The sequence below is a fragment of the Nycticebus coucang genome, chromosome 14 (assembly GCF_027406575.1).
Source record: "Nycticebus coucang isolate mNycCou1 chromosome 14, mNycCou1.pri, whole genome shotgun sequence".
In the NCBI taxonomy this organism is placed as follows: domain Eukaryota; kingdom Metazoa; phylum Chordata; class Mammalia; order Primates; family Lorisidae; genus Nycticebus; species Nycticebus coucang.
The window spans coordinates 31,213,113-31,233,783 of NC_069793.1; the positions used below are offsets into that span (position 1 = coordinate 31,213,113).

Sequence of the window (20,671 nt, forward strand, 5' to 3'; positions counted from 1 at the left end):
ATCCCCAATCATGATTTCTGTCTCTACCAAACCAGAATCCGTATTAATTCTACCTAGCGACGGAATCCCTACTGATAAGACTTGCTCGGAAAAATGAAGACTGTAAACAAGATGCAGATAGGTGTTTGAGAACAAATGTCGTTCAAGAATTTTAGACCATGAATTTTAAGTCAGTGGATACTGATAATAAGAAACGATTCTTATTATCGTAAGCCAGACGCGGTGGCTCACACCTGTAATCCTAGCACTCCGGAAGGCTGAGTCAGGTGGATTGCTTGAGCTGAGGAGTTCAAGATCAGCCTGAGCAAGAGCCAGACACTGTCTCTATCATCTAAAAATAGAAAAATTAGCCAGGTGTTGTGGCAGGTGCCTGTAATCTCAGCTACTTGGAAGGTTGAGGGAAGAGGATCACTTGAGCCCAAGAGTGTGAGGTTACTGTGAGCTGTGACGCCACTGTACTCTACGCAAGGCAACAGAGTGAGACTCTGTCACAAAAATAAAGAAGAGAAAGGAAGGAAGGAAGGAATCTAAATGGATATATTAAATAGGTCCTGAGGATTACCTCCTGCCTAGAAATATCTGGTTACCCCTTAGCTCCACTCTCAAATAGCTTTACATGTGTCTTTGCCAAGTCTCAATGTTCTCAACTGAGAAATGAAGATAATCTTATCTGTTTTACCTCCACCACCCTTGAGTATTAAAGTGATCGTAGATCTGAAAACAGGGAAATGTGCTACCACATGAGAAGCCGTATAATCATTAATAATGAAATGGAATTTATGGACTTGCTCTTTAATCCAGATTTCTCCCTTAAGCAGGCTGGCTCTCCTGTTATTCACTCCTGGGAAATTGGCAAGGTTTTACTGCACAGTGTCTGAAATCCCAATTGCATAAAGTAGCTGTGAGCAAAATCCAACAGACATCTATTAGTGAGGTAATAAAAAATCATGTTGAAACGATTCCTGGGAGTGTGTCCATTCTGCTTTATACCCAAAGCAGCGCAGTACAGATCTGAGGCAGGACTGCGGGGTTGGTGGTTAATAGAGGAAGCTCAGAAAACAGATTGCTTGGGTTCAAATCCTGACTCCACTACTTCCTATCTAAGTTAGTGAAATTCTCTACACGTCAGTTTCTTTGCCTGTAAGTGGAGATAATAATTGAGTAAAGAGAATAAAACGTGCATGCATATGAGAGTGATATTTAACCACCTTCAAGGGAATGCTGTCAGGTGTCAGGATTAAATAAGTAGTTCAAGTTCAGCATTCAGCTAAGTGCCTAGCACATACTAAGTTCTTAGTCAATAGTAGTTACCACGGTTTGCTTGTCTATAAAGCCACCGTCCAGGTGAAGTGGACATCAGTGATTCTCTTCAAGCATATCTGGGGCTAAAACTCAACCTCTCCTATTCAGAGTCTATCAGAACTTGGTAGGATTGGCAGTTCTTCCTTTAGCAGCTCGGTTAGAGAAAAAAAACATCAGGAAGGCTCCAGCTAGATTTAACAACCCACAGTCTAGAACTGTGTCTCAGAGCAGGATGGAATTTTCCTGCAAAATCCAACAACTCACCCTGAGAAGTGTGGTCACCACCACTACTCTGAGACACACACCATATGGTGACCAGTGACATTTTGATGCCAGGACCTAGGATTAAGTTTCTGAACTAGTGTTTGCTATGGGAAGTCTGTGTCTGTTCCCTCCCCTTCCTTGGTGCCATATGAAACAGATCAGAGCCTTTACATGACATGACAATGTCTCCAGAGTACTGAATTGCCTGCTCCTTCCACAACCAATAGGTCACCAGTTGGATTCAGCTTCTGAAATGTTTCTGGAAACTGTCTTATCTTCCCCAGGCCCACTGTCTCTCTCTCCCACCTCAGTCTTGTGGCTTCCATCTAGCTCCTTTCCCGGCACACCCTTGAAGAGCCTCCAAAGTAATCTTCCTTAAACCACACTCCTCATTCGAAATGTTTCAGGCACCAAATTCTTTGGCAAGGCATTAAAGGCCCTTCATGTTCCAGCCAAACCCCTCTCCCCAGCCTCATCACTGTTGATCCCGTTCCTGTCACACCCCCATCCATCCCCCCCATTATTTCATTCAGTTTTGTTCCAACTACAGGAACCATGCTGGGTGCTGAGGACATAAAGAGGAATAATACCTGGTTCCCCACCCTCAAGGAGCTCAATATTTTGGCCACCTTCGGTACTAGTGGTACAGCACTGAGTACCTTACATAAATTATCTCATGGCATCTCACTATAGTTCAAGGAGGTAGGCATCATGGGTTCCCTTTTTACAGATGAAGAAACTGAGATTTACAGAGGTAAACATACCCAAGCTGGGCACAGATGGAGCCACGCATTTGAGCCCAGTACTAAGTGACCCAGAATCAGAACAGTAGACCATGGTGCCTCCTTTCCTGCTATAGCCCGCCATCACCGTTGGGTATCTCCTCCACACTTAATCCAGCTCTGTGCTGAGATCCCTGGTCTGTGTGTGAGAAACTGGGAGTCTCCAACAGCAGCTAAGACGTCCCAAGAACCTAGTGATGAGGACGGCTGGGCCTATCTCCCACTCCCTTCCCACTCTCTCTCAACTTTACCTTGACCTTCACATTGGGTTGACGTTATCTCATGGATACTTCAGGTGACATGGGTGTCCAGAAAGAGAGACATTAAGGGATGATAGGCTTAAAAGGTGGCCATTGCTGTTAGGTTAATTACACCTGTGTTATTAACCACAAAAATCCCTGGATGTTCAACATTTGTGGCATGCAAAATACTCACACCTCATTCCATTCTCACGACAAACCCATGAAGAAAGTAGGGCAAACATCAAAGTCTTCATTTCATAGACAAGAAAACAATCTTGGTGACTTGCCCAAGATCACACAGCTAAGTGGTAAATGACTCAAGACTAGTTGGTCCTTTACTCTTCTGACTCCCTCTCTTTCACCTTCAACTTAAAAATTACCAGAGATTAATTAATTGCCCACTGACCACACTAGCGACTCTCAACCACAGTAATACAACATCATGAAGTATCTATAATAACTTCAATGAGTTTTAAAAACTTATCAAATCAAAATAATCTTCAATAATTTCAAAGGTAGATACAGTGCCAAGACCTTTTAAGGAAAAAAGTATATGTGACAACGAAAGCCAACATGCATGTGACATTTATTACAAACCAGGGACAGCGCAAAGAAATCAGCATATATATTATCTCACTAATCCTCACAACAACCTATACATAATATTGTTACCATTCCCACTTTACAGACGGGAAAATTGAGGCACGAAGAGGTTACGTAACTTTCCTGAAGTCATTTAGATAGTAAGTGAGAGAAAATGGTTGGCTGTTCTTAGCAGATGAATAACTTGTTCCAAGCAGATGTTCATTGCCAACCAATCTTCCTGCGTCTGGATATGGCCCTAACTACTTTCCCCTAAGATTGTCTGTTCCAGGGACCCATGTACTCTTCATTTATAACACAAGGGGGAAAACTAGAAAAAAGAGGCTGTAAGTCCAATGACAAAGAGTAAAGAAAAGTGAACTAGAAGAAAGGTGACAGGAGTTGTGACACCTGGCCCTTTGGCTTTTATCATTGTCTCAACATTCTCCCTGCAGAAGCCCAGCTGACCACCATGTTAATAGGTATATCCTATACCCAGCTGACGACCATGTAATAGGGTATATTCTCTTGTCCTTGGAGAAGGGTGGCATGTCCATGTCCTAAGGAAAGCCACCCTCACCTCCTCTGCTTAGCCTGTTAGCTTTGCTCCTGAGTCTTGGGAAGGAGTGTCCTCCCGCACTGTTACCTATGGTGGTAGGCTGCCTCCTGGTCTATGGTCTGGCAGTGAAGGCTAACCTTTTCTTTCTGCCTTGTCCCTCAGCATTAACTGAATTCTGCTCACATACATGAGGTTGTGAGAAGTGATGCGGGTGGTCTCTCCTCTCTCCTACACTGTAGCACCCCCGGCTTGCTCAGCATAAGAACTGTAGCAAGCAAGAGGCAGCTCCACCCTGCTGGCTCCCGGCGAAATCAAAGCATGTTACCAGCTGAGGTGGGGAAACACCCAGTGCCACCACACAGAGAAAACTCAGTAATCTTGTGGAACATAAATTTGCTTGATTTTCAACATCAGCCAGGTATCTCACGAAGCACAGGGCCCTAGGTAGGAACATAAAAGCAGCCACGGAAAACCACAAATGTTAATCTATTTTACTTTCAAATAGCTTTCAAGTCAGAAGGTATGCTGAGATCACGCGCTGCCTGAACCATCTTAGCAGGTTAATAACATTTTAGTTTAATCTATAGTGCCATTTACAACCTTAGTATGGCATGTGTCACAATCCTGGACTCAGGTGCAATTAGACGCTGGTAATTACTGTTATGTCTAAAAGGCTCATGTTGTAACTAACCTAAGATGGAAATGAAATACCCTTTCTTGGAACAGTTTCTTGTATCACTGCTTGGGAAATTCTCCCTGTACACTTCTTACTAACATCCTGTGTCTGGGAAGCAGGTGTCTTCGTATCAACAGAAACAGAACAACATTCTTTGGGGTTTGGCTCTTCAGTAGATAGTGTCTAATCAAGCTGCAGCTTCACAACAGGTATAGTGGTTTAACAAACAATAAAAATCCTTTGATTTTTTTTTCTTCTCTCTCTCTCTTTTTTTTTTTTTTGTCTGAAGTGAGCTGTGATCATCCACAAAGACCTAAGGCACGTGTGACTCTATAAGGGCAATCTCCAAAGCTGACATGCATTCTAATGGCTAGGAAGTGTGATGGGTAATTCACACATTCCCACACAAGTAGACAGAGCTTGGAAATTCAGAGCTGGAAGAGGATTCCACCTGTCAAATCTCAGGGTTCAGGTAGGCGTATCATGAAGACAGAGTTCAAAGACTCAGACGTGGGCCTCAGTCTGCTGCTAGCTGTGTGGGTTTTTGATAAGTCCTAAAGTCTCTCTTTTAGGTCTCTTGGCAGTAAAATGAGGATAATTAAACCTTCCCTGACTATGACCTACCTCATAGGGCTGCTATGAACAAATGAGGTGACAGGCCTAGAGAGCCTAGCAAATTATAAGACATTTAAAAATTGGATATCATGGTTAGTATATTTCCCCCAGGGAATATCATAAAGGGAGCTACCTGTCTGGGAAAAGAGCCTTCAGAATTGCCTGGTCCACTTTCCTCTCAGTCTCCAGAGGCAGGTGGTGCAGAGATGTGGTCTCCAGGGCAGGTTTCAGCGGAGCCACTGAACTAGAGGGTGCTGGCTGAGGTCTGTAGCTTATCTGCCATGGCAGCCTCTACAGGTAGGTCACTCCAGCCCCCAGAACAAGAAATCGTCTGAGGGCCTAATGTGTCCCCAAGAGACTTGTCTTAGTGAGGTCCGACTGCTCTAACAAAATATCTTAAACTGTATGGCATGTAAACAATAGACATTTCTTTTTTTTTATTAATTTTTTTTATTTTTTTAATTAAATCATAGCTGTGTACATTAATGTGATCATGGGGCACCATACCCTGGTTAAACAATAGAAATTTCTATCTCACAGTTCTGGGAAGTCCAAGATCAAGGTGCCAGTGTGGCTGGGTTCTGTTGAGAGCTGTCTTCTGGCCTGCAGAAGACAGCTCTACTTTCTATATCTTCACATGGTGAGAGAGGCTGGGGAGCTCTCCAAGGCTTCTTTTACAAGGGCCCTAATCCCATTCCTGGGGCTCCACCCTCATGACCTAGTCACCTCCCAAAGGTTCCATCTCTAAATATTATTACATTGGGGGTCAGGACTTCAGGAAATGAATTTGGGGGACATGAGCCTGAAGACCTGTTTCTACTATCAGTTTTGCTACCTATGAGCCATGTGACCTTCACAGAGTTGCTCCTTCTATGTAAAAGGAGGGAGTCCAACTGAATTAGCTCTAAGGGCCCCTTCAGGTCTCTCTAGCTCCTAGTTTTCTGTGCCTCTGTTTCCTCATCTGTAAAACAACAGTCCTTCCTCAAAGAGGGGCTGAGAGAGTGAGAGAGTGGCTTGGAAACATGGCAGAGCAGGCATCGGGTAAGCTCAAAGGATCAGATCCTGAGTCTAAAATAAAGAGTCTCCAAAATGACAACCCGTAACAATGCCCCTGAAGGCAGTTGCCACGGCCCCAAAAGCCGAGAAGGAGAAGGCAGCCAGGGCTCCCGCAGGCTTGGCCCCGCCCCCCACCCCTGCGTACCTTTGCCCTCTGAGGCAGGTTTATCATGGTGTCTGGCTTGAAGTCGTTCTTGTTCTTCCTGCAGAGTACAGCAGTGATGATGATGATGATGACGGTGACCACGGCGATGGGCGCCAGCACTGCAGCGATGATCCACAGGTTGTTGGGTGGATTCTTCACCACGGCTGTGGGAAAGAGACAGCAGGGGGCACGTGACAAGGAGCACGAGGAGCAGGAACGCAAACATAACCCCCCACCATGGCCACCCCCACGTGGAGGTTAAGAGGGTTGGGGTCAGAAAGCTTGTGCCTCTGTTGCTGTGTGACCTTGGGCAAGTCACTCCAGCCGTCTGAGGCTCAGTTTCCTCCTCTTTCAAATGGGGCTGTCACTCTGTTCGGCTGTGGTCCCCAGCAGGTGCTCCACAGTGCTAGCCTCCGCTGTTATCAGGAGGAGGAGGAACAATACGTACCAAAATCAATTTCCCCCACTGGCAATGCCCAAGAGTCAAGAGAAGAGGAGAGAAGATATCTGAGGATTAGAAATGTGTGCTGGAGTCAGGAGGCAAGAGCCACTGAGAAATGACTTCTAAATATTGTTGTGAAGTCACCCTGCGAGGGAGCAATGAATAAAACGTTAAAGTGAGCAGATGGGTCTCCCCCAGAATAGCTGGCTGGGAAGCTTGGAAATGCCTCCGTCTAACCAAAAGAATCAGGCTGTTCTCAGAACCAGAGCAAAGAAGAGTAACCAAAGCACTTGTTGGTAGGAAGAATGTGCTGTTAGAACAGTGGGTGCCTCGAGCGGGTGGGGCTGGACGAATTAATCCAGCACAGTGGCGGTCATGCGCTGGGTCATGACGGAGACTGGGCTTACACAGATGTACACATTGCCAGAGCTCATCACATAATATACTTAAGATCTGTATGTTTCACTGTAAGCAAATTTTCCCTAGAACATCACAAATATTCAACTCTAAGCAATAATATGTAAGCTCGAGAGTTTAAGGCTGAAGTCTATCCAGATTGCAACTCACTTTGAAGTGCTTCAAAAAATAAAGTGGATTGATGGAGGAAGGGAGGAATAGATGAACAAACAGGCATATAAACATATGTAGCAAAAAAGTTATGTGTGGGTTCTAGTGGGTGGGAACATAGGTGCTCAATGTGTAAGTCTTTCAATTTTTTTGGTAAGTTGGGTTAGGAAAAATCTTTGACGTGAAATGAATAAGTCTCCCCCAGGACCACTGGGGGAAATTCTTGGAAAATACTTCAGTCCAATCAAAAGGCCCAACGGATTCTTAGAATTGGAGTAGAGAAAACAGCAAAGAGCTTGTTTGCTGGGAGGGACAGAATTACTGGAAGGGACTGGTGTCTGTAGGAGTCTATAGAAACAGAACTAAAGGGCAGGCAAGGGCTTTCCAATGTGCTGCAACTGCAGATGTGGGCACACTAGCCCGATACAGGTCTATCCTGGAGGACGAGATGGGCTGTCTAAGCTTGGTGATACCACTGCTAATACCCCAACTTCTCTCTCACTTCCTAGATGGCCTCACAACTCATGGTTCAAAGGCCATCTGTGTTCAGAGGTTGCTCATGTACATATCTCCCCATTTCCACCCAGGACTCTAACACCCTGAACTCTAGACCCTTCCAGCCAACTGCCAACCCAAATCTCCACCTGGAAACTAAGCAGATTCACCAAATGCAGTATGTCCAGAGCCCAGCTCTCAACTTCCCTCCAAACCTGTGCCTGAGATATTCTCCACTCCAGTAAATGGCAACCCCTTCATCCAACTCCCAGGCCCATAACCCTGCCATCGACACTGACCCTACTCTTTCACTCACCCACCCCCTACTCACCAACAAACCTGTCACCTCCAGCTTCAAAACAGATCCAGGATGTCTTCAGTCCCTTCCCCAGACAGGCCTCTTTTTCTCCCCTGGCCTTAAAGCCTCCTGCTGTTCTTTTCACTCACTCCGCCCCTGTCCTGCCAGCTCCCACCAGTCCTCAAACATGCGGACACGCTCCTGCTTAGGGCCTTTGCACTGGCTGATCCCTCCACCCACAATGCTCTTCCCCTAGATACCTATCTGGCTTCCCCACCCCACACTTCCTTCAGGGCTCTGCACAAGGGTCATTATCTCTGTGGGGACTTCCTTGTGCTCTGTGTTATAAAATAATAATCCTTGCCTCAGGCACTCTCCATCCCCGTCATCCTACCTTATTTTTCTCCAACACAGTGCACACCAATCACCTGGGGATCTAGTTCAAATGTGGATTTTGATTCTGTGGGTTTGGGGTGTGGGTCCCAAGGGTTTGCCTTTACAACAAGCTTTCAGGTGATGCCCACATTGCAAGCCCCTCCTTCCACCACACTTTGAGTAGCAAGGCTCCGATGCCCGTATCCCTACCTGACATGGTGCACATGTCTCTGCTCATCCTGTCACTCCTGCCCCTCCACTGGAGAGTACACTCCAGGAGGGGAGGGAGCTCTCTGTCTCTTGTTCACTGCTGCATACAGTAGGTGCTCAATTAAAAGTTGACAGACTATATATGCAGAATATCATTATCCCTGTTGCAATTTGGCTCCCCACACAGGTTTTCTTACAGGCAAGAGTATCAACAAGTTAGAAGAAGTCCCATCTCTGTGATAGTTCTAGTCTATATTTTAAGTTAATATACTGGCAATCCGGTTTATATATCAATCTTGTATAAGGCTGGTTAGAATGAGTTGATCCTACTGATCCTGCTGAACTCTCGGGGCTATTAGGCAATGCCAAGGACCAGACCCTGGCATATAAAGACCCTACCAGTATGTGCCACATGGTGAGGACCTGCCTGAGAAGCCAGCCAGACTTCCTCTCTGACTTCAGTCATCTTCTGACTTCAACTGGTCCCCTTAGGATCAGAATGCTATTAGTAGAAATGGGGTTGGGTGCAATGGCTCACACCTTTCATCCTAGCACTTTGGGAGGCCAAGGTAGGAGGACCAGTGGGGACCAGGAGCTGGAAGCCACAGTGAGCAATGATCATGCCACAGCACTCTAGCCCAGGCAACTGAGCAAGAGTCTTAAAAAAAAAAGAAATACTATTTGCATAAAAAACTTCTTTTCCACAGTTTTTAATCAATCAGTGATTAATCACATTATTGACTTCTACAAACAGCTCATTAGATAATGTGGTTCTGTTGACATTAAACACTTAATTGCTTCTGCTTTTAGTAATTCAGTATTTATATGTGAGTTTTATGTCATTAACATTTTTTAAAGCTTAGAGGTTCTTTGAAAAAAAATCAATGTGCCACTTTTGACTAGGCTATTTTATCCTGATGAAGAAAAATGTATAATGTATCAGTGTATGCACAACTTAAATAAATATATATATTTTCATTAGCAAGAATGAAATATTTATGCACTCTGATTTTAATCAATTTTATCATTTTAATGGATATGTTTCTTCTTGATGCAGTATGTAAAATTCCTTCACATATATTTAAATGAGGCAAGAATAGATTTACCTTATGCATGTTAATAAATTCATTTAACAGTCAAAACAAGAGTAAAGTTAGGTCAACTGAAGTCATCCAAACCCAATATGTTCATTGGCATAATGATCTAAAAGTACAATGTCATGTCCAAAGGTAAAAAGGAAGGAATGGTTATTGAAATTGCAAGAATTTCAGTGGAGGGCAGATAGGGAAAAAAAGACATGTTTTGAGCACAGTTGGTGGGTCAGGCGCTGTGATGGGACCTCTGCCTGCCCGCTATTCTCATCCCCAACCTGCAGATGAGGAAACTGAGCCCCAGGGAGGTCAGATATTTTTATGAAAAGTAAATTCTCTTAAGTAGTTGCAGTTGGTTCTGAGTTAGCACACGTGAGTGAAAGTATATGAATGCAGAAGTATTTGTCGGAAGGAATGGTCAAAGGGTCCAAATAATCTAAACACAAAATAAGTTATTTTCACATGGAACAAATATTGAAAGGAGAAGGAATCCATCAAAAATGTTTCCAGCTCGTTTTTGCGGCTGTCACCTGTCTCTACCATTAAAGTTCACAGCTGGTGTGAGTGGATGCAGGGAAGAGTCTGCTCAGGGCCAGGAGGCTGGTGAGCTCACAGTCCATCCCACTCTTCTGCCCACCCTCCCACCCCCCATGGCTCCTCATCCTGCTGGCGCCCAGCCCAAGAGACCCTTGTGATTGTGGTCCCTGGCCTGCACCTGAGTCCTCATGACTACTACTCTATCCTCTCAAGGCCTCTTCCCTCTGTCTGGAATCTGGTCTCCAGATATCCTAAGGAGCTGCTCCCTCCCTCTGCTCCTTCAGACATTTACTTGGTCATTTGAGGGTTATTTCTTCAGTGATCCTCTTCTGGATGTCCCAACACTTTTAAATTGCAACCATTGGCATCCGGCAGGGGTAACAGGCATCCTTGAGGCTATATGTGGCCTGTGCATCCTTGAGTACAGCCTCTTGACCTAATCCAAACTTCATAGAACAAATCTCTTTATTGAAAGGATTTGTTTTATATAAGTCTCCCCAAGGAGAAGCAAACTAAAGCAGGAAGTGTTGTGCCTTACATGGCCATCAGACACTTATCTCAAGTAAAAAATGCCACCTAAAGCAAGAAATAGGCTGACGCTTTGGTGAAGAGGACTCATGCTCCTTTATTCATTCAACAAACATTTATTGGACATCTACTATGTGCCAGGCACTGCTCTAGACACTGGAGATAGAGGAGTGCGGGAAATGGACAAAACTCTCTGCCCTCTTGGAGCTTACGTTCCTGAATGGGTAGATCAAGTTAACAAAACAAATAATATATTCAATCTCCCACACAGATGGGGCACCTGTGGCCTCCATCAACTGGAGAACCACTCTGCAGAGCCCCTCACTCCAGACTCTGCAAATGGAGCAGATGCAAACCTCCATCAGATACTCTGCTGCTTCCTTAGGAGTGTCCCCAGAGGTGGTGGGGGCTGAGCAGGCATTGCACACTCCAGAGGCATTGCACTTGGCCCCAGAATTAGAGATTTTCACTAGAATACACAGAGCATTGTCTCCCTTCAGGGGGACAAAGTGTCCAACCCTATGACTTTATTCAAAGTCCTGACCTCAGGTTAACATTGTAGGCTGATTTTAGAATTACTGGGAGAAAACAGGACTTTAAAAATCTCTGCCCTCCTCCACTTCATTGGCCTTATCTTTCTTCTCATTTGCTCCTGGGGATGAAGGTCTTTCTCAAAATCTGTCCTCTTGCTTTCTTCTTCCTTCCACTGGCTTTATTTCCTTCCCAGAAACTCACATTTTTCTGGGATTTTAACTCTAACCTACATCTACAAAATTCTCAAAGTTTACAGTATTAAATTGAATCTCTCCCTTAAATTCTAAACATAGTTCCTAACCCTGACCAGATATCGTATCAGCACCTCCTCCATATCCCAGCAAGACCTCTGCAGTGCCCCGCTGGCACCTTTGAGACATTGTCATCCCCTTAGACTCAATAGGGCCCAAACAATAAGTGATCTTCTCCTTTTATCGACCCCCCTTCTCTCCAGCTCCTTTATTAGCTCCTGTTCTCTGTATTACCTGGGTTCTCAACCTCCAAGTCTCCCTCTTACATCATGGATAAAGAAGACGTTCTGCTGCCACTTACTGCATGCTAACAGGTGCCTCAGGACACTACCAAACCCTTTACAGGTAATGATTACCACTTCCAACTCCCTGAGTAGCTCTATTAGATATGTGTTCCTTATATTGCCATTTTACAGATGGGAAAATGAAGATCAGAGAGGCCAATTCATTTGACTCCAATTTCCACTACTGGGAAGTAGAAGAGCAGGGCCCGGCTGGGCCCAGGCTGCCTTATCGCCAAGGCTCCCCTCTCTGCTTGCTACAGTGTCCCCTCACCACGGGCCTCTCTTAGCACCTGGCAGCGCCATCTGGAAGGGTGGTTTCTTTGCCTTCCCAAGAACAGAGTCACACAGGTACTGGGCTGGATGTTCCAAGGTGAAGGGGATGTGGTGCCTGCTGGTAAAGAGCTCACGAAGGAAAAAGAAAACAACTCACCATTGCTTGACGCAATCAGGGCAACGGAAGCCCCTGGAACTAAGGGAGCTGAGGGCTATGCCTCAGAGGCCAGGAGAGGCTTCAAGAAAGAGGGAGCAGGCAGGATGGACGCTCCCACCTGGTGGGAGCCTTGGATATGAAGTAGAGAAAAGCAGGAGGGGAGGAAAGCCTGAAAACAACACCCTGAACACCTGGTGAGTACCTGCTGGGAAGACGGCAGGAGTTTGGAGTTTATTCCAGCAGGAGTTTTCAGGAGTTTGGATTTTATTCTGTGACAGTCACATTTTTTTTTTTTAAGTGCAGTCCATGTCAGGTCAGAATCCATGTTCCATGACAATGATTCCAATTACGAGTGGGAGGCACAGCCATGTAGAGGGACGGAGGGTGAGTCCCTTGGGCAGCTCCTGCCACAGTCTAAGTGGGAGAGAATGATGGAACGGGGGAAAGGATCTGTAAGTGAGTGGAGAAGGGAGCCAAGAGAACCAAGGAGATGTGAGGAGATGAGAGAGAACAGTTGAAACGGTTACCAGGAGGCAGCTTGGCAGCCAGGCAGAGCGCAGCTCAACTCCTGGCTCCCCAAGCGGCAGTGGAGCCGGGCCCTCCCACGCCGCCCAGATCTGCACTTCTAGGCTCCATGGGTCTCACCTGATGGGCTCTGTCCCCTCTGCACAGGCTCCGGACCCTGTCCACTGTTCCCCACCAACTGCCACTGAGCCTCAAGCTCTTCTCCTGACACTCCACGCACTCTTGCTTCCACCTTGGACCCAAGCACCACAAGCTTGGGGTGGAAAATTTGGAGGTCACAGAACTGACAGGTCAAAGTAGCAGATGTTCAGGGACAGAAGTGATGGAGAGGACAGGACAAAGAGCCAGGAGTGAAAGGCCCTATGAGAGTGACAGGGGGCCCGGGTTAGGGTGTCTCTAAAGGATCTGGGATGGTGAAAGAGGGGAAGAAATGGCCACACGTAGCAGTGAGGACCAAGAGGAGTGCAGGCACCCATTCTCAGGGTGCATTATTGCATCCCAGCTCAAATTCCCCCAAAACCTCAGCCTCGACTGCCAGCTTCATTTCATTACGCCCAAGGGAGCAGAGATAGCATCTCCAGGAAACCATCACCAGATGCACCCTGTACCCTGTGGACCCCTCCACTGTGCATCAGGTCCCGGCCCCTCATCCACTCAAGGATTTTACTCCTAAAAGTCCCGCCTCTCTCTTTATTATGGCATCCCCCTCGGCATTCAGGCACACGCCACTATCAGCCATGTGCCTCTCTCCAGCAAGCGCCCCAGTCATCAGAATTCTCCTATTCGCCGTTACTACTTTCCCACCCAGATTCTCTCCTTAGCCCTCTGGTCCCGAAACCACTCCCACCAGGTCACACAGCCACCTTACCAAGGCCCGTTAATCTCCATCCTTATCTTACTCTGCCTCTCAAGAAAGAACACTGCACAGTAGCTTAGTCCTTCTCTGCAATTCACTTTCTCTGCGTGTTTTCTGGATCACCCCCACTTTCCTGGGCTGCTTCCCACCCCCCACCCATTCCCGTGCTCCTGGCTGGTGTCCTCTGCTGGCTCTTTCTCTTTCCAACATGGATTCCCCAGGGCTCTCATCTCCTGGTGATTCTCACCTACTCCCTTAGCTGTTGTTTCTATGTTGATAACTCTCAAGTTCATGTCTCCTGAGCACAGGAGGTCTGCAGTCAACATCCCACACCTGACATGTCTGAGAGTTTGGATTTAGACATGTCAGGTGTGGGATGTTGACTGTAGAATCCATGCCCCCTTCCCATGCCAACCCCAATAATCAACCCTCTTGGTCCTGTACCTTTTGCATCTCAATAAATGACACTACACCTAGTGCTCAACCCAACTCCTAGGAGTCGCCCTTCATTTCTCCCACACCACCTCCTTCTCCTGCCACACACAGAATCATTGTCTGGTTCTGTGGACTCTGTCCCCGCAGATATCCCAAATCACCCCCTTCTTTGAGCGTCCACCTCTAGCACTTTTGCCTCTTGTCTGGTACCTGCAACCGTCTTCACTCCTATTCTCTACAATTTATGGGAGAAAGGGATGAGACCAGAAGGCTGGGGAGCCCACATAAAGAGCGTGTAGCAACACAGATGAGGCGAGTAGTTGACAGGTTCTCAAGGAGCGGGGACACCAACTAGAAAACCCAGGAGAGATCACCTTCCAACGCCCTTCCCTGCTCGAATACTAACACCTTTACCACCCAATCTCTCACCTTCAAATCCTTCCCCCACTTCCTTTATAGCCCTTGTTTGAGCCCTCAATGCCTGGGCCACCATAGAGCAGTGATTTTCAACCAGTGTGCTGTGGAAAAAGAATTTTTTTTTTTTGAGACAGAGTCTCACTTTGTTACCCTTGGTAGAGTGCTCTGGCGTCATAGTTCACAGCAACCTCAAACTCTTGGGCTCAAGTGATCCTCTTGTCTCAGCCTCCCAAGTAGCTGGGACTACAGGCACCCACAGCAACACCCAGCTATTTTTAGAGACATAGTCTCACTCTGGCTCAGGCTGGTCTTGGATTCCTGAGTTCAAGCAATCCACCTGTCTTGGCCTCCCAGAGTGACCATGCCCAGCATCCCCAAATTTTAAAGATCATTAATTAAATTATTTTCAAAAGATGTTCAAAGCACAGTTAGTATATTCTTTTTTTAATCTTTCCTTTTTAATCAACATAATTTAAGTGTGGCACGGAAATTTAACTATAGGTTCAAGTGTGCCATGAGATAAAAAAGGTTGAAAAGCACTGCTGTAGAGCCTCACCTGTCCTGTCACCTCCTGTCTCCTCCTATCCTGGACACAGATTGACCTCTCTGAAGAATGCACAGTTTCAATGATTTGGCTCCCCTGCTCAGAAATCTTCCACAGCACCCCCTGGCTGTTCTCCCTCCCCTGCGATGCAAGGCCTGACTCTCCCATTCAGCACACCCTTATAATCCCATCAACTCTTGCGGGCGATTAGAACTCCTTGTTTTTGAGCACACCAGGTACTTTCCACCTTCTTTCTTTTGCTTTTCCTGCCTCTCTCTCAGGAATCCCCCCTTCCCTCTGCTGAAGCCTGTGGGTATAACACAGTTAAAAATATAGGTTCCAAGTGAAACAGATCTAGATTCATAGCCCACCTACCTAAGAACTTTTTCTGTGATGCTGAGCAGGTATTTTAACTTTTATGAGCCTCAGTTTCCTCTCCTACAGTTTGGATCTGAGTAAACATTGCTCCAGTGAGAGTGGAAAGTGAGAACATCCAGGTAAAGCAACCGGCACAGTCGCTGCCATAGGAAAGGCTATTCGAAGAGGCAGCTACTATTTTTCATATCCTTCCTCTGTTCATTCTTTCTAGATGCCCCTGCAAAGCAAGCCCTCCCTCTCTTAGGCCCTGTGTCACATTACCTTCCTGCATTTGATTCCATTGCGACTTCGTTAACTTCTCTTGCTCCTTAAAAAGCAGAAACCAGAGACCCAAGAGATGAATCAAAACGTTATTTGATCTTTGACAAGCCAATTAAAAACATTCAGTGGGGAAAAGATACCCTATTTAACAAATGGTGCTGGGTAAACTGGCTGGCGACCTAGAGAAGATTGAAACTGGACCTACACCTTTCACCATTAACTAAGACAGACTCTCACTGGATTAAAGATTTAAACTTAAAACATGAAACTACAAAAATACTAGAAGAGAGTGCAGGGAAAACTCTTGAAGAAATCGGCCTGGGTGAGTATTTTATGAGGAGGACCTCCCGGGCAATTGAAGCAGCTTCAAAAATACACTACTGGGACCTGATCAAACTAAAAAGCTTCTGCACACCCAAGAACATAGTAAGTAAAGCAAGCAGACAGCCCTCAGAATGGGAGAAGATATTTGCAGGTTATGTCTCTGACAAAGGTTTAATAACCAGAATCCACACAGAACTCAAACATATAAGCAAGAAAAGAACAAGTGATCCCATCGCAGGCTGGGCAAGGGACTCAAAGAGAAACTTCTCTGAAGAAGACAGGAACATGGCCTACAGACATATGAAAAAATGCTCATCATCTTTAATCATCAGAGAAATTCAAATCAAAACTACCTTGAGATACCATCTAACTCTAGTAAGATTAGCCCATATCACAAAATCCCAAGACCAGAGATGTTGGTGTGGATGTGGAGAACACGGAACACTTCCACACTGCTGGCGGGAATGCAATTAGTACTTTCCTTTTGGAAAGATGTTTGGAGAACACTTAGAGATCTAAAAATACATCTGCCATTCAATCCTATAATTCCTCTACTAGGCATATACCCAGAAGACCAAAAATCACATCATAACAAAGATATTTGTACCAGAATGTTTATTGCAGCCCAATTCATAATTGCTAAGTCATGGCAAAAACCCAAGTGCCCATTGATCCATGAATGAATTAATAAATTGTGATGTATGTACACCATGGAATATTATGCAGCCTTAAAGAAAGATGGAGACTTTATCTCTTTCATGTTTACATGGATGGAGCTGGAACATATTCTTCTTAGCAAAGTATCTCAAGAATGGAAGAAAAAGTATCCAATGTACTCAGCCCTACTATGAAACTAATTTATAGCTTTCATATGAAAGCTGTACACAGCTATAACCTAAGAATACAGGGAAGGGGGAGAGGAAGGGGAGGGAAGGGAGGATGGGCAGAGGGAGGGTGATTGGTGGGATTACACCTGCGGTGCATCTTCAAGGGTACATGTGAACCTTAGTAAATGTAGAATATAATTGTCTTAACACAATAACTAAAAAAGTGCCAGGAAGGCTATATTAACCAGTGTGATGAAAATGTGTCAAACTGTTTATAAAACCAGTGTATGGTGCCCCATGATCGCATTAATGTACACAGCTATGATTTAATACTACTAAAAAAAAAAAGCAGAAACCAGGTCTCCCACTTCTGCCCATCCTCCAGGACTAAGCACGGTTCATGCAGGATTCCATAAATGTTTGTTGAATCAAATTAGTTTTAATTCCCCCGGCATACAAATACAATCTCAGCTATAGTAATTTTTTTTATAGCTGTTCACTGAGATTATGCTGAAGAAGAAGACTGGGTAGGGCTTGGGGGCAAAGTGCTATCATTACCACCACTCCAATATCCAAAATGTATCCCTTACCCAAAGCCTATTGCTTCAAACAACACAGAAAACATAGCTGGTTGACTTAAGTTAGAACCTTCCAACATGGAAATAGGGTTAGCTCTGAAATTATGAACATGAGTTGGAGAATCACTTTGATTTGCAGGGAACACTTAACTGCATGAAAAATATGAAATGAAATGACCATCCCCTTACGGTCAGCCTGCAGAAGGACGACGTGATGCAAGGTCAAGGCCATCCTTTGGGAGTCAATGGTGCTCAGGATCTTGGCAGCTGCAGTCCCCAGCAAAGGCTTTCCATTGTACAGGGTGTAGTATGTCAGCTCCGCTGGGTCCTTTGGGCCTGGCACACGCTGCATCTTTACCATCTTTTGGAAAAAGAGAGGCTGTGTGTTTACAGGGCATCTTGCACTGACCCTGCGATCATTCAGGCAAACAGCAGGCTCTCTCCCCTCGACTTCTGTGGCTAACTGGACCCACAAAAGACACGTTAGACACCAACCTTTGCATCCTTCCCTATAGCCAACATTTCAGGAAGCCTACGGTCACCAGGGCAAGAGACTGGGAGGAGAAAAAAGCCTTGAAAAATGTGAACATCTAGAAAGAGCAGTTTGAGGTTGGAAAACAAAACATGGGATAGTGATGTTTCCCAGCCTCCACGGAAGTCTGGCCTCATTTGAAAATAGGCCTTCATGTTTAATTCAGGGCATGTTAGGTTATTCTCAGATGAGACTTTTAATTTCAAGTATCTACAATTGCCAGAAAGGAAAGAAAAAACTTTTATGTCTGCAGTTCAAAAGATCTCTGATACAAGCAGTACTTGGAAACTCCAAGTTCTTTTTCTAAAATAATATTGCTACTTTTTCTTTCACTGTAAAAGTTATACATAAAACTATAGGAAAATTTGAAAATATGGAAAAACATCAAGAAACGAAATAAAATAAAAACTATCTATACTCTCTCAACCACAAGCTAATTATTATCATTTTGAAGCGTTTGTTTCCATTTTTGTTTTTTTCCACCAAACCTTTATTATTTATCATACTCTATATAACATACCTTGCTATTTTTACTTGTATCTTTAAATGGCCTTAAATATAACAAAAGCATAGGGTTTATTACTACATGGTATTCTAATGCATACCTCAGAAATTTATTTGACTAACTCTTTAGATTGTTACTAACTTTTTACTATGGCAATTAAAAACTTATAACCATAAATACTAAAGCATACATTTTAAAACCTACATACCATTCTACTGTATGCATACCTTGTAAATTTAACTAACCCTTTATTATTGAACATTTATGTTATCAACTGTTTGCTATTAAAATTAACAATTGGTAAATGTAGTATTTCCCAAAGTGTATGTTACGGAGTATGAGTTTCATAGAATAATAAAAGATATTACAAAAAGGTCTATGGCAACATTTTTCATAACAATAAAAATCTTGAAAGTTGAACATCTTTCATTAATAACAGGCTGGATGAATGAATTAAGGACTAGTCCCACAAGAAATAACATACAATAGTGAAAATGAGTGAACCAAGGCTGTTTGTATCAACACGGATGAATACAAAAGCCTGATGTTGGGCTATAAAATTCAAAAACAGGCAAAACAACATGATGTACTATTTAGGGATACACTCGTGGATAGTAAAATCTATATGAAAAATACAGAAATGATTTAATACGAAAGTCAGAATAATGCTCAACTCTGAAGGGAGGGAAGGGAGTATAATCAGAGAAGCTTCTGGGGTAAGGTAAGAGCAATGTTCTCACCCTTTGGGCTGTGGGTTCTTTTTACTAGTGTTCTTTGAATTCTGCATATTTCTTAAACTCTTTTGTATGCATGCCTCATATAACAATTAAAAAATAGATATTATCACCACCCAGTAAAAAATGGGCAAACTATCTGGGACAGAGATGTCACAAAAGAAGATACTGGAATAGCCTCTAAGTACATACACAATGCTCAGTTGGGGGGAGAAACCACAAGATACCACTATGGATCCATCAGACTATCTAAATTAAGGACTGACAACTCCAAGTGTTGGTGAGGATGTGAAACAATCGGAATTCCGTATCTGGTTTGTGGGAGTATAAATGGTACAACCACTTTGGTGAAAGATCAAGCCATTTCTTAAACAGTTAACACACACCAACCCAATGAACCCGTTAATTCAGACACCAATTTCCAAGAAAACCAGTAATTAACACACCAATTTCCAAGAAAAACAAAAGCATGTGGCCACAGAAAGACTTGCAGAAGAACGTTCATAGCAGCCTTGCTAAATAGCTGCAAACTGGAAACAGAAGAACAGATAAACTGTAGTATAGTCACACAAGAAAATAGGACCCAGTCAAAAATAAAATAAAAGAACATGGATGAATCTCCACAACACCGTACTGAATCAAAAAGCTTTACCCAAAAGAGTATGTGCTATAGGAATCCATTTATATGAAGTTCTAGAACTTTGATCTGTAGTTTGCAAGTGTATGGAAATGTGTGTTCCGGAAAGTGTATGAGAAATGATATATGTTTTTAAATACAAAATAGTAACATCACATATAATATTAATTCCAGAACCTAGATAGTGAGCATATGGGTGTTCACTGCATAATGTTTTCAACTTTTCTGTGAATTTGAAAATGTTCATAACAAAATGTTGGGGAAATGTAGACATTACTAAAAACAGGGTCTTCTTGACGTGTGAATTTGGAAATAAGTATGTTGAACAAAATTAAGGAAATTTCTTTACTTCAGGCCTTTCTAGAGTCTGGGTCTGAAAATATGCTTTAGGAATCTTTAAGAAGGGGCTATGGATACAGACATGCCCAAACCACAGACGGCACCTTTGCCTCAAGGCACCTGTCGGGATTATTTTTCTGGACACTTTCTGGAAAACAATGTCCTTGCTCTTTTGTCTTTGCTTTCTCCTTTATCTCCTTAAGATGAATTTCAAGGAGTGAGTTTGTGAACATCTAAAAGGTTCTTTTCTTTCTTTCTTTCTTTCTTTTTTTTTTTTGAAAAGTTAAAAATTCCTTAATTTTTTATTCCTGTTACCACTACCACAATTTACAGGGCAATTATACCTGATCTAATGAAAAGAAAAAGACAAAGACAAAGTTACACCAGATAAAAGACCTCAGGAATGTACATCTACTTGACACCACATTGCATTAATCAACAGCTGCACTTTTTGCAAACTGTGGCTGTGACAGTCCTGAACAAGAAGGGTTTCCTGTGTAAGCTGCAGTAACTT

At 44.0% G+C, this 20,671-nt stretch overlaps 1 protein-coding gene across 2 annotated transcripts in view; it reads right to left on the bottom strand.

Annotated features, from left to right (window-relative positions):
- Positions 1-20,671, bottom strand: part of KIAA1549L (KIAA1549 like) — a 353,245-nt gene that overhangs the window by 83,341 nt on the left and 249,233 nt on the right. For both annotated transcript variants that reach the window (XM_053562897.1, XM_053562896.1), the window contains exons 10-11: positions 17,600-17,771; positions 6,224-6,387 (exon numbers count right to left, since the gene is read on the bottom strand). In XM_053562897.1, coding sequence (XP_053418872.1) covers positions 6,224-6,387; positions 17,600-17,771 — 336 coding nt within the window. The remainder of the gene's footprint in view (positions 1-6,223; positions 6,388-17,599; positions 17,772-20,671) is intronic.